General features: G+C 34.3%; 1 protein-coding gene across 4 annotated transcripts in view; it reads right to left on the bottom strand.

The window, feature by feature from the left end:
* The window catches only part of CDIN1 (CDAN1 interacting nuclease 1), a 247,446-nt gene that overhangs the window by 173,091 nt on the left and 60,539 nt on the right, over positions 1-13,816 (bottom strand). For all 4 annotated transcript variants that reach the window (XM_003340037.4, XM_056810236.1, XM_056810235.1 and 1 more), the window contains one exon: positions 2,174-2,234. In XM_003340037.4, the coding sequence (XP_003340085.1) occupies positions 2,174-2,234 (61 nt within the window). The remainder of the gene's footprint in view (positions 1-2,173; positions 2,235-13,816) is intronic.

Raw genomic sequence — 13,816 nt, 5'->3', positions numbered from 1 at the left:
TGTCCATCTTTCTCTGAAATAGGGCCATCATGCTTCATGTCAGAATTTAGCATGTAAGTAAAATTCATAGTGCTTCAAATCTCACTTGAAAATATTTGTATGGAAAGAACAGAATGACTGATTTTATTATTCTTAACAAAATGAGATTTTAAAAATTCTTATTTTTAGCATTGCTGTTGGATAACTAATATAAAGACATTTCTAAAAACAACAGTCACAAATATTCCCCACCCCTCAAATCAACAATAATACAGTACTCTTCTTATTTAAAGGAGCTGTTCCACACTATAATGCACCTATGTTATATATTTCTCATCAATTTTTACAGTTTCCACTGATTAAATATATATTGACTCATAAAGTATTACCATTGCATCAATCGTCAGCAGATGCAGGAGTCTGTCATTTAAATATTAACTATCACATAAAAATGGCAGCTTGGTTGTTTGGAAGCAGTAATCTGGTACCAGTTATTGCCACATTTCCCTAATGCATTAGCAAAACTTGTAGTTAGTATTGTCCTCTTTTGCACCAATGTGCAGCTAGTGTCACAAATTCTTTAAATAACGCCACTTCTTTTTCTTTGGTGAAATTTTACTATAAAATTGACTGTAAGGAGAATGACAACATCTGGAAGCATCACAAATGTTCATTGGTATGGGTGAAAGGAGCACATTGGTCTAATCAACATTTTGGCATAATACTAGTAAATGGAGGAAGAGATGGGGGAAGCAAGATTGTTCACAGAAATTTAAAATGGAATGCTAAAATTTCATTGTGTAAAATGAGTACATCATTTATGCCACATTCTGCAAGCAAGCGTACTATATTGAGCCATATTCATTCAAGGAGTCTTAAATGATACTACTCCTAGCATCAGCCAATCTTTCTTTATACTCATCAAAACACCAAAGACCCAGTGATACATCAAGTCCCTCAATGACATAATACCCCTTGACTCAAAGTAGTTCAACTTAGAGTACATTAAAAAATAAGAGGAGAAACCCACTCTGCTTTCAGAAAAGAGAAAAGTGTGTAAAACAAAATACCTACTTTCCTAAAAGGGAGGGGGAAGAAATCCATCGTCTGGGTTAACTCTACTATCTGAGTGTGTAGACATTTCCTAGACTATTAAAATCTTCTAGTAACTGATAGGTAATTGCTCATTTGCTGACTGCAGCAGTGTACATCAGACAGAAGCTGTGAGAGAAGCCATCCTTCCTGGCTAATATAACATGTAGAACTTGCTGCTACTGCAACACTTAATGCTCACAGTTCTGAGTCATCTTTAATGCAAACACACATTTTCTGCCTTACTCCTATGTTTTCCATTATAATGCAACACAAAACAGTGTACATTTCATTTTATCCCTATGAGGGCTGCATAAGCAGTTCCAAGTCAGGCTAAATATTGTATTGCTCTTATTATGGTAGATAAATATTTTAAAGTTTAAGAGCTAAATATTTTATTTTTTTCAGTATGCTCTCTGCAACTATTAGGAACTTTTTCCCCCTACATCTTTCTCATTGAAAAGAAGTCTTTGGGGCTTTCTTTCAAAACACAAATTACAGTTTATTTCCCCAAATAGAATCAGATCAGAGTTAATAATAAACAAACAAACAAACAAAAGATCAATAAATCACTTTATGTTTGGCATAAATAGTAAGGATATTCTGCTTTTTAAAGGGAAGAAAATGGGCTAATAATTGGCATTGAATCTTTTTTTTAATGAGAATAAATAAGAATCAAACAAAGGCTATATCTTTAACATCAAACCTCTATCCTTTTACTATTTCTATAACTTCAAGTAAGTCTCTCTAGACAACATAGATATTTTACATGAAAAAATTAGCACAATGCATGCTAAGAAGAACACACATCTTTAGACATTTCATCTAAACTAAGAAATCTAGAATCTCTTTTTTTTTTATACATTTGCCTTGAAGGAAGGGGACTAATTACATTAACTGGTTTATTAATAAATGAAGTTCTTTGTCCAATTATTTTAAGTACCAAGAGACTAGGGAATAATTTTAAATGTCTAATATGCCTTGAAACCTTTTTTTTTTTTTAAGGTTAATTACATTTCCAAGTAAAGCTACTCTAGATTTGCCCCTTAGGTTTTAAACAGGTTTGAAATATATATACATACACATAATAAAATCAGGTTACCTCATTGGCCAGCTCCAAAAGCACAGGGGCTGTTCCATCTTTCACCACTCCACTCAGGTACCTAGATAAGAAAAAGCCAGATGGTACTCTACTGACAAGAAAAGGCCAGTGTAGACATGTTAGCATCCCCTGTGTATATGCTTCTCCTGGGCAAATGCCAGACTCAAACCTAGTTAAAGAATGCTAACGTAATAGAGAAGGCTGGGGATAACAAATACAACAAAAACAACTTATCTTAAATCATCAGTAACTATCTCTCTAGGGGTAGGGTGAACAAATATACTGATCTCCCTGAAGGTCTTTATAAAAAAAAAAATTATATAGCAAACAAACCAATTGAGCTCATTTAGAAGAACACAATCTCAGAGTAAAAACTTCTCAAGACTCCAAAGAGCCTTTTCACTCGTTAAGATGAGCTCCCTCATTATATACAACAAATGGTTTGGGACAGGCCAAAGCTGTTGTGTTATGCCACTGTGTATTCCATAAACAAGTGACACAAATATAGCAGCTTATTTCTTAAGAATTATGCTTAAGACGCTTCTCACTAAAGTCAGCCAGTGTTCTTGAACGGATTAAGGGAATAAGTTGGCCTTTACAATTTGAAAGTCAGCATACTAACTAGGAAACCAGTTACCTACTCGTTTTCATTAGCTTTTTCAAAACATTTCATTAAAAAACATTACACAAACAAATGTATACTTACTAGTCACCTCTAATGCAGGTAACATCTGGTCTCATTAATTTTTTTTTGGGGGGGGGGTAAAGGGAGACTGGGTCTTCCTAGTTTTCTCAACTGTAAAATATAGATTCTAAGTACACCTACATCATAAGTTTGTTGTGTGGATCAGATGAGATATTTGTAAAGCCCTCTGCCTAGTATACATAGTAGGTGCTTCATAAATGCATATTCCTTTCCTTCCATTGGCTGGGGTTATTTTAGCCAAAATATATAGATAATATCTGTAGTAGTCAGTTTCTCAGGTCCTTTCCAATTCTGAAGTTCATAAAAAAAAAATTTCTAGTCAAAAATAAAGGTTGGAAACATTTGTCTTATATATGACTTGAGTCTGCATCAAAGCCATTGTTTTCAATTTGTTAGACGCCAAATGACAAACCATGAATAATTTTGCAATTAGGAAATATGATATAACAATTACACTTATAAACATGAATTTTAGACTGAAGGGAAAGTAAGTACTTGGTGTAGTGAAAGGAGAGAGATCCAATACAACTTTGGATTAACTCTAACTTGAATTTAGCTTTAACAAACCTTTCCCAATTCTCATTAATACTAGTCTTCTCCCTTTGAGATTATCTCCAATTTATTCTATATGTATCTTGTTTGTACATAGTTGTCTTCCCTATTACATTGTAAAGTCCCTGACGGCAGGGTCTGTTTTTGCCTTTATTTCTGTTCCCAGCATTTTAGTGTGCAAAATAAATACTGGTTGACTTGATTTGAGGAATTATCTTTGGCATGGTTTGAAAAACCTAAGAGAAGCTAAATATATTATTTAAATACAATAAATACAATATTAAAACATCAGAGGTATTTACATAAATACCTCTTATTGGCTACACAGCTGAATGAGAGGACAGGAAAGCTAGAGAAATGTGAAATGAATTAACAGGGTTGAGCTGGGTCTATATGAACAACCAGATCAACTATTTTGATTAAACTGATAGAACTGCTCAGGAAAACCATCTGATTTACACAAATAACTCTGAACTGACATGTCAACTCAGTGAAGTGGGATATGAGTTTTTGTAGTCTTCTGAATGCCTATAGCATTTGGAGCTCAGAGATGAGACAGAGTGGTCTGGTTTCTATGCCATTCCTTATGACTGAACAGTCATTAAAAGCCCCACTTTCCCTGCTGCTGCCTTCCCCCTCTAACTGTACCATTGGAAATGATCCTTCCTTCTTTAGAATTCCCATAGTAAGTCGAATCTTTATAAAATATTTAATCTATTTTGTCCTTTCATATGTGGAGCTGGGGAAAGCACAATACTGAAGCAAGGGATTTGTTTATCCTACCCCCAAAATTTTAAATCATATACCCTGAGAGAAAGCTTACACAGTACCCTTTGGCCTGAATTCTTCCAAAAGATGCACTTATTGTCTTGGAGAGTAGGAATTTATGGCATTACAAATATGTGCATTTATGGTATATAATATTAAAAGTCATTGCTTGTTGCATGTTGCCCACCACCATTCCTTACTCCCATGTATGAAATCTTAGGAAAGTGCCTACCTAATCTTAGTCCTGGCTCTGTTTGCACTATAATTGTTTGTAGCTTTTTTCTTAGCTATTTTATCAGAATGTAAATGCCTTTAGAACAAAGATGTGTAAAATATCTGTATCTTCCTTGTGCATTGCCATACATTGAATGTTTACTAAATACTTGTTGAATTAAGACATAATTAAATACAGGTATCTCTTCCAATTGTGGAGGGTTAGGGACACAGCACCATCGCAATCTGGCAAAATTTGTGTAAAATCTTTTTGGCTTTTGTGTTCTTTTCACAAACTATTTACTTTTTACTTATCTTAAATTTTATAAAGAAATTGTGCCTATTTGTGATATTAAAGTATATGCAATACTAAACATAGAGTTTATGTATTTCGGAGTTTCTAAATTTTTTTCTGTTAAGTCTGCTGGCCTTCTTCACATGTCATCTGTGGCTACCACAAAACTCCCCCAAAGTTTCCATTTAATTTCTTATGACAACCTGTGATACATTGAAATTGTGAAGGGGAAAGTTGATATGTGGAAAGGACACTTGTACATCCCATTGCAATGGATCTAAATAACTGAATGTGATCATTCTGAGATTTTAAAAATACATTTCTTCAGGTGAAGGAATGGTTAGAGCGCGAGATTTGGAGTTAGAGGCTTTGGGTCCAAATTCCAGCACTATCATTTACTAATGCAACTGAGAACAAATCATTTAAACTTTCTGCATCTAAACTGACAGGCTGAACTTGAAGGAGCTTTCTAAATCTAAATTTATAATCTATGAACTATTTTCTATTGACTTCTATTACATGACTCAACCAAATATGATAGTTATGTAGACCCAAACAAAAGATATTATAACCTTGGTTCTCCATTCTTCTAACAGGAGATTTTAGTTTTATTAAATCTCTGGCATTTCCAGTGATGAGGAATCCTTTAGCCCCATTCAATGTAGCTGCGTTTACATTTTCATGGCTTTGGTGGACATCATATCTCTTCTTTTTCTTGCACATTTCAACTCAATCCTATTCAAAAAACTTTTAAGTACCTACTTTGAGCGTAACAGTGGAAGGGAAAAATCCAGAAACACTGAAGTTGTCACAATTCTTAACTTCAAGGCATTTATACTCAAATATTGAAAATGAAACTTGTTCACACACACAAAAAAAGTAATACACTTAAACAATGTTGCATGAAAGATTTGGCAATAGACTTTAATATTTATCTATGTTATTACCAGTAGCTTACTTAAAAGTTTTATGTTCCCTTCTTATTAAAATTAAAGAAAGGCAAATGACATATTTATGACATAAATGACATGCAGAAAGTTAAATTGACATGTCAGCTTCCTCATCATCTAACAAAATCCAATAAAATCCTATTGTGTGCAAGACTCTTTCAGGTACTAGATATATGAAGAAAAAATTAAAACTGTACTGATGTTCCTTTGGTTGTTCTCTAAGAAGGAATGAATGTCTCTATCAGTGTCTGTTTACCCATACTTCTGTTTGTTTACCCATACTCCTGTTTGGATACATAAGGAAAATAATTGATGACATTTGCCAGATTCTCAATGAAAACAAGACCCTAGGAATACCAGTCAAAGTTTTTATGATGTCATCTTTATGAAACTACAGAGAATTAAAACAGCTGAGTCTTGTTGCCCTTTCTGAGATAAAACAATAATAATAAGAAAAGCTAGCATTTAGTGTTTACTATATGCAAGGCATTCTGCTAAGCACTTTACAATTATTACCTGTCCTGATCCTCCCAATAAACTCAGTAGGGAGGTACTATTATTACCCCCCTTTTACAAATGTGGAATCTGGGGCAAACAGGGTCAAGCAATATAGTAAATGTGTGAAACTGCATCTGAACTCAGGTCTTCCTGATTACAGACCTAAAACTCTATCTACTGCACTATCTACTTGATGTCTAGACACAGCAGATGTTCTCATGCACAGATTACTATATTTAATCAGGCAACAAATACTTATAAGCACATCATCTGTGCCAAGCATTGTGTTAGATGCTGAGAATGTAAAGGAAAAAAAAAGTTTCACGGCTCAAGGAACTTCAATTCAAACAGATGAGGCAAGTAAACCAATAGTTATGTACAAGGTACATAGGACCAGTTGGACTAATTGGACAGTATTTTGTGCTTTTCAAAGCACTGTAAAACATTCTTTCATTTGTACTCACAAACCTGTGAAAAGGGAAGGGGAGGCCTTACCCCTATTACAGACTTGAGAAGACTAAAGCTCAAGTGTCTGTAATGGTCTTAGAAGTAGAGCACTTTAGTCTTATTAACACAATGCTTACATATTTATACACACACAAAATAAAGTATAATAGAAAGCTTTAAAAACTTGCTTTGTAGAAATATTTTTTATCAAATCACATGTGTGATTAGGAATGTTTTCTAGTTTGCACCTGAATCTATAGTATATATTTATTGTGGACACAATATAAAAATTTTTTAATGGTTATGCATTAAGTCTTCTTAGCAATTCAATGGCAAATGTCACGAAACTAAGCACAACTACTGATACCACGACTAGACATATATCCTCAAAGAGACAAAGAAAGAGGGAAAGGATTCAGTATTTATTGTAGCCTTTTTGTGTCTAGAATTGAAAATTAAGTGGGTGCCCCTCCAGTGAATGGCAAAAAAGCTATCGTAAATGAATGTAATATAATATTATCTTGTAATAACAAATAAAGAAAATGATAGAAGCAGAAAGACTTGGGAATATATGTTGAGTGATACACAGTTAAAAATAACTTTGATGGACTTAAAAACTCCGGTCAATGCAATAATCACTTCAGAAGATTCTTGGCAAAGGCAAAACTAGAGGTACAGAATGAGACATATATTATTTGGAAACAGCCAATGTGTGAATTTCTTTTGCTTGACTACATTTGTTATAAGAGAAGATAGACTTCCATGGTGGGAAGAAGAGTTTAAGGAAAATGATAGTGATGTGAAAAGAAAAGAATATCAGTAAAAGTTTTAAAAGATTTACATGAAGGAGGAGTCAAGTATACAGTGTACTTATACTACTTAAAACTATTTGACATCTGTTCAGGACCCAGATAAACTCTCCCTACATCTTTAAAATAATAATTCAAATCAAATTTTGGAACAACAGAAAAATCAAAAAGATAGAGGGAGATATTTTTACATCTTAAGACAACTTAGGAGGTCTGGAGGAAAGGTCTCTAACATTAGGGTGGGTATATGTACAGAGCAAAGCAGGAGCACCACTGGTGGGGCCTTGAAGATTGCTCCAACAACAACAGCAGAAGTTGCTTTAGGAGTCCTTGGTCTAGAGTTGGTAAACAGATTGAACAACTGGTCAGAAAGAGAATACAAGGAACCTTTGCTGAAACTGTGTGCAGTTGGTGTTGCTTGACAACATGATTGCCCATAAGTAGTCCTAAGTCACAGTTCCTGAGTAGAGAGGCACACTTGTGATTCATTATAAGGGAGCAGGGGCTACAGTCAAGTTCCAGTACCAAGAAGGGCACTAGCACTGGCAACTAGAGGGGAGAGAGTAGAGGTATTGGCTATAATTCCAGAGCCAAGAGGAGTATTAGTATGGTTATTACAGGGAGTTAGAGACCCTTGCTGGGTAAAGAGCAAAGCACAGACAAGGAGAGCAATGGCCACACCTCTCCCAGGATAACAACAACTTAAAAAGCACAAAAAAAAAACCCCTCAAAAAACAAAAAACTTGCAAATACCCAGAACTAGCTCTCAAAATGGCACCACAAAAAAAGACTAATACTTAGCATAATGCTAAGTGAGCAGAGCCCAACTTTAAAGTCTGAAGTTCAATGTGAAGAAATAGGCTGGAGAACTGAACAAACAACAACAAAAAGAACTTGATCCTAAAAGGTTATCATGGTGATAGGGAAGATAAAGACATATACTTAGGAGAAGACAACAATTTGCAAAAAGCTATAAGCAAAACCTCAAAGAAAAATGCCAATTACACCCAGGTTCAGCAGGAATTCTTGAAAAAATTAAAGAAAGATTTAAGAGTGGCAAAGAAAGAACTGAAATAGGAAATTACAGTGATGCAGGAAAATTATGAAAAAAAGAATTAATAGTTTGTTTAAAAAGAATCACCAAAAATACTGAGAAAAATAACACTTGAAAAAAATAGAATTGACTCCTCATGGATAAAAAGGCACAAAAATTCACTGAAGAAAAGAACTTGTTAAAAAGCAGAACTAACCAAATGTAAAAAGAGGTACAAAAGCTCAATGAAGAAAATAATCCCTTGAAAATTGGAATTGGGAAAGTGGAAGCTAATGAATGCATGAGACAAGAAACAACAAAAGAAAATCAAAAGGACTGAAAAATATAAGAATATGTGAAGTAGTTCATTGGAAAAACAATTGATCTAGAAAACCGATCAAATGGAGATAATTTAAGAATTAAGAATGATTTTGTAAGTCTAGACATCATATTATAAGAAATTATGAACAAAAACTGCCCTGACATCTTAGATCCAGAGGACAAAATAGAAATTGAAAGAATCCTTTGATTATCTCCTGAAGGAGATTTCAGAATGAAAACTCCCAAGCATATTATAGCCAAATTCTTAGAGCCCCATGTCAAGAAAAAAATATTGCAAACAGCCAGAAAGAAAAAAATTCAAATAACATGGATTCACAGTCAGGATCACACAAGATCTAGCAGCTTTTTACATTAAAGGAGAAAAGGATCTGGAGTATGATATTCTGAAGGAAGGCAAAGATTACTAAGTATTACTAATTATGAATACTAACTAAGATTACTAAAATACCCAGAAAAACTGAGTAAATCCTTCAGAGTGGAAATGGATATTTAATGAAACAGAGGACATCCAAGTATTCCTGATGAAAAGATCAGAGCTGAATAGAAAATCTGACATTTAAACAGAACAATCAGGAAACTATTAAAAGGTAAACATGTAAGAATAATCATAAGGACCTCAATAGAATCAAATTGTTTATATTCTTAGATGGGAAGTTGGTACCTATAGCTCCTAGGAACTTTAACTTTATTAGGGTAGATAGGAGTCTACATAGACAGAAGGCACAGATGTTAAGTTGTTTATGTTGGGGAAATTTGCAAAAAATATGTATGGGTGAGGAACAGAGATGCACTGGGAGAAAAGTGAGAGGTATAATGGGAAAAATTATCTCACATAAAAGAGGAAAACAAGAAAGATCTTTTCTAGGAGGAGAAAATGAGGGGCTGATAGGCAATGCCTGAACCTCACCCTTATTGGAATTGGCTCAAAGAGGGAAGAATTCACACACACACACACACACACACACACACACACACACACACACACACACACTCAGTTGGGTATAGAAGTCTCTTACTCAAAAGGGAAATATAAGGGGGAAGGAGATAAGATAAATGGACAGGGGAGTGCTAAGAGGGAGGCAATGATAGGGAGCAAAATAGATTTTTGAGAACAGATAAGATAAAAAGGAGAGAAGGATAAATAGGAAGAAATAGGCTGGATGGAAATACACAATTAATTATTATAATTGTAAATGTGATTGGCAAAAGTTAAGCCCATTAAACAAGTAGATTGAAGAAAGAATTAGAAACCAGAATCCAACAATATTATTGTATTCAAGGTACATATGAAATAGAAAAGCACACACAGAGTTAAAATAAAGGGCTAGAATAGAATCTATTATGATTCAATTGAAGTAAAAAAAAAAGGGGGGGAGCAATCATGATCTCAAAGCCAAAGCAAAAATAAACCTAGTAAGAGTAAACTATATTTTATTAAAAGGTACCATAGAAAATGAAGTAATATTAAAATATTTTATAACAAGTTTTTCTGATAAAGTCCTCATTTCTTAAATGTGTAGGTAACTGAATCAAACATATAAAAATAAGAGCTGCCATTTCCCAGTTTATAAATGGTCAAAGGATACGAACAGTTTTCAGAAAAAGAAATGGAATCTATCTACAGTCATGAAAAATGTTGTAAATCACTATTGATCAAGGAAACAAATTAAAGCAACTCTGAGGTAGTTCAGACCTATAAGAAATGACAAGTGCTGGAAAGGATGAGGAAGAATAAGTATATTAATAAACTGTCAGAGTTATAAACTGGTCCAACCATCCTGGAGAATAATCTGGAACTAGGTCCAAAGGACTATAAAACTGTGCATAGCCTTTGACCAAATAAAATCACTACTTGGCTTATATCTCAATAAAACCAAAGAAAAAATAAAAGGACTTGTACATGCAAAAATACTGAGAGAAGTTTGTTTTGGGGTAGTAAAGAATTGGAAATTGAAAAGAAGACCATTAATTGGGGAATGGTTGAATAAATATGATTGTGATGAAATACAGTTATGCTTTAAGAAATGTTGAAAGTGGAACTTTCAGAAAAACATGGTATGACCTATATGAATTGATACAATATTAAGTAAGAAGAACTGGGAAAACCTTGTACACAGTAACAGAAATGCTGCAATGAAGATCAACTGTAAAAGATTTGGCTATTCCAATCAAAATAATGATCTGAGACAATACTTAGACTCATGATAAACAAATATTACCCACCTGCAGAGAGAAAACTGATAAACTCCTGAGTGCAGACTGAAGTATAATTTTCTCACTTTTTTCTGCCTTTTTTTTGGCATTATGGAATGTTTTACATAATTTCACATGTATAATTTTTTTTTTTTGCTTTTTCAGTAGTTTTAGGAAGGTTGGAAGGGAAGGAGAAAATAAAAAATTCAAAATTTAAAAATAAAAGAATATTTAAAAAATAATTTAAAAATACATATAAAACAGGAGAAGGAAGCTTAGGAGACAGACAAAAGTGCAATTTGTTTCTATTGTGTAAAATTTAATATATACTTTTTAAAAAGCAAACTACATATAATAGAAGCTCCCAGTTTCTCATCTAACCTCTTTTTAAGTTCTTTATATATTGAAACATCCACGTCCGTATAAAAAAATCTTATAATTAATTTAAAAACTGAAGTTCTGTTCAACAAAAGTAATCATGGCATAAAACAAAGAGTTTTTGAGAGGGTTTACTTATTCCAAAACACAGAACTCACCCCCCCCCCAAAAAAAACAGAAAAAGCTCATAATAATATTTTTAACCCTACTTTTCCTCTTAGAATCAATCCTGTGTACTGCTTCCAAGGGAGAAGAGAGGTCGGGGCTAGGCAACTGGGGGGTTAAATGACTTGCCCAAAGTCACACAAGGGAGGAAGTATCTGAGGCCACATTTGAATCCAGGATCTCCCATCTATAGGCCTGGATTTCAATCCACTGAATCAGCTAGCTGCCCCTAAAGCCCAAATCCTGAGATAATGAGAAGTTGTGGGGCAAAGGATGGGACAGGTGGTCTTTAAGAAAAGGCTGAACCTTTTGAGAATGAGTCAAGAAACAGACCAGACAGGAGGAGAGTCAGCCTTTCAATACCACACTCTGAGTAGGCAATTACAAAGTTGTTTAACTGGAGTACTAGCAATTCTTTCAACTTGAAGTCTCATCTCCCACCTCTAATCATTATTTATCAGCCCAGAATGAATTTGGACCTCATCTTTACCCTTCAGTATCATAACCTTTCCTCAAGGTACACCGCAGGTACCACTTCTCCCAAAAAGCTTCCCCCGATTTCCCAACTGAACTACAATCTGGTTTTCTCTCCCTCATCCAAATGTCATGTATTTATTATACTGGGTATTACAATGGTCTTAGTGAATTTTTAATCTAGTTAAGCTCCACAGCTTAAAACTGCATTAAGACTTTTGGGACATGTTGTATTTATGTAGAGTGTCTACTATTTCCCCAGAAAAATGAAATTTCCTTGAAGGAAGGGACTTGCTCTGTTTTGTTTCTTTATGCAGAGAACCAAGCATAGTTCTTTACATAGAGTAAGTATTTAATAATTATTAAAATTTGGAGGTAACAAAGTTGCTCAATGATTGAAAGCCTGACATAGAGACAGGAAGTCCTGGGTTTAAATCTGATCTCGGATACTTCCTAGGTATGTGACCTTGAACAAGTCACTCCACCCCCATTGCCTAGACCTAACACTCTTCTGCCTTGGAAATATGAAGTCTGAATCAAACTCTCTTTGATAATTAGCAACTTTTAAGTTAATCACTCAAAAACTTAAGTGCCACTACTTAGTACTTTACAAGTCACTAAGTATGAGAGTTTACAAGTCACTTGCTAGAGTGGATGACAACTCCTCTGGGCAGTGCTAGGCAAATTGAAAGGCAGAAACTGGTTCCCGTAAAGTGGGGGAGGGACAGGAAGAGACCTGGAAAAAAGGACTATTAAAGGTCCTGAACTTCCTGTCCAAGGGACTTCTCCATAAGGCTTCTCCTTTGGAGTCTCTGCTTCTTGGATCTTCTTCTTTGGACTTCTTTGGAGGATAGCTCCTTGGGGCTTTTGGAATTCAACTTCAACTTGGAGTTTTGGGCTTCAGGACCTTAACTTATGGGCTTCAGGACCTCAACTTTTGGCTTTGGAGCTTCTTGAAGTCAGGGACTCTCTTGTTGGGTTCATTACTGCCTCAGTGTGCTTAGTTCATGAAGGTTTCTCTGCATTTGGACCTTGCCTGGATCCTGCCCGATTTGCTGGTGAGTAATGAGGATTCCCACATGAAGATTGGAATTCTATTGGGAAGTGAGCTTTATTTCACAGGATCAGTATTTAGGGTAGGCTAGGCAATATCCTTACCTCTTTCCCTTCCACATTTCCCTCTTTTTACTAATATTCCAATTAAACAAAATTGTTAAAAGTTGCTAATAGTTTTCCTGACTTAAGGGATAATAATTGGTGACCACTTTTTATAACTCTCTTATTTAGTCAAAATCCCAATTTAACCATTATAGAACCAAAACAAAATACTGATTCCAAGACGGAAGGTAAGCATTTTTAAAAATATATTAAACTTATTAAACTTTATTGTAAATTAAATTGATTAATCATCATAAAACCAAAATATTCTGATGTCCTAGGACTCATTGCATCCCACTGGCCAATTTGTCACATGTGGCAAACAAGTATTTTGGACTATAATTTTATAAAATTTTTACAATCTTTCCTAAAAGAGGTCAATAAATTTATCTTAAATAGTTTCCTGTTGGGATGCCTTTTTCAAAAGATTCCTAAAGCAAAACATCTATTAGTTTCAGAGATTGAAAAATACAAAATGGATTGGGTTGTTAAATCATTAACTACAATGAAAAATACATTAAAGAAAAACATGAACAAATTCCTTCTTTTCCTAAAATTTCTATTTCAAGTGTAGATGTACAATGATAAAGGCTTAACTCTAAAAGTCTTATACTTTGCCATCAGTGTATATAACCAGAAGCAATAGTTAGAAGATGCAAAAA

Source organism: Monodelphis domestica, chromosome 1 (assembly GCF_027887165.1).
Source record: "Monodelphis domestica isolate mMonDom1 chromosome 1, mMonDom1.pri, whole genome shotgun sequence".
NCBI lineage: Eukaryota > Metazoa > Chordata > Mammalia > Didelphimorphia > Didelphidae > Monodelphis > Monodelphis domestica.
The sequence above is the reverse complement of the archived record's forward strand: the minus strand, read 5'-3'. Positions and strand labels throughout refer to the sequence as shown.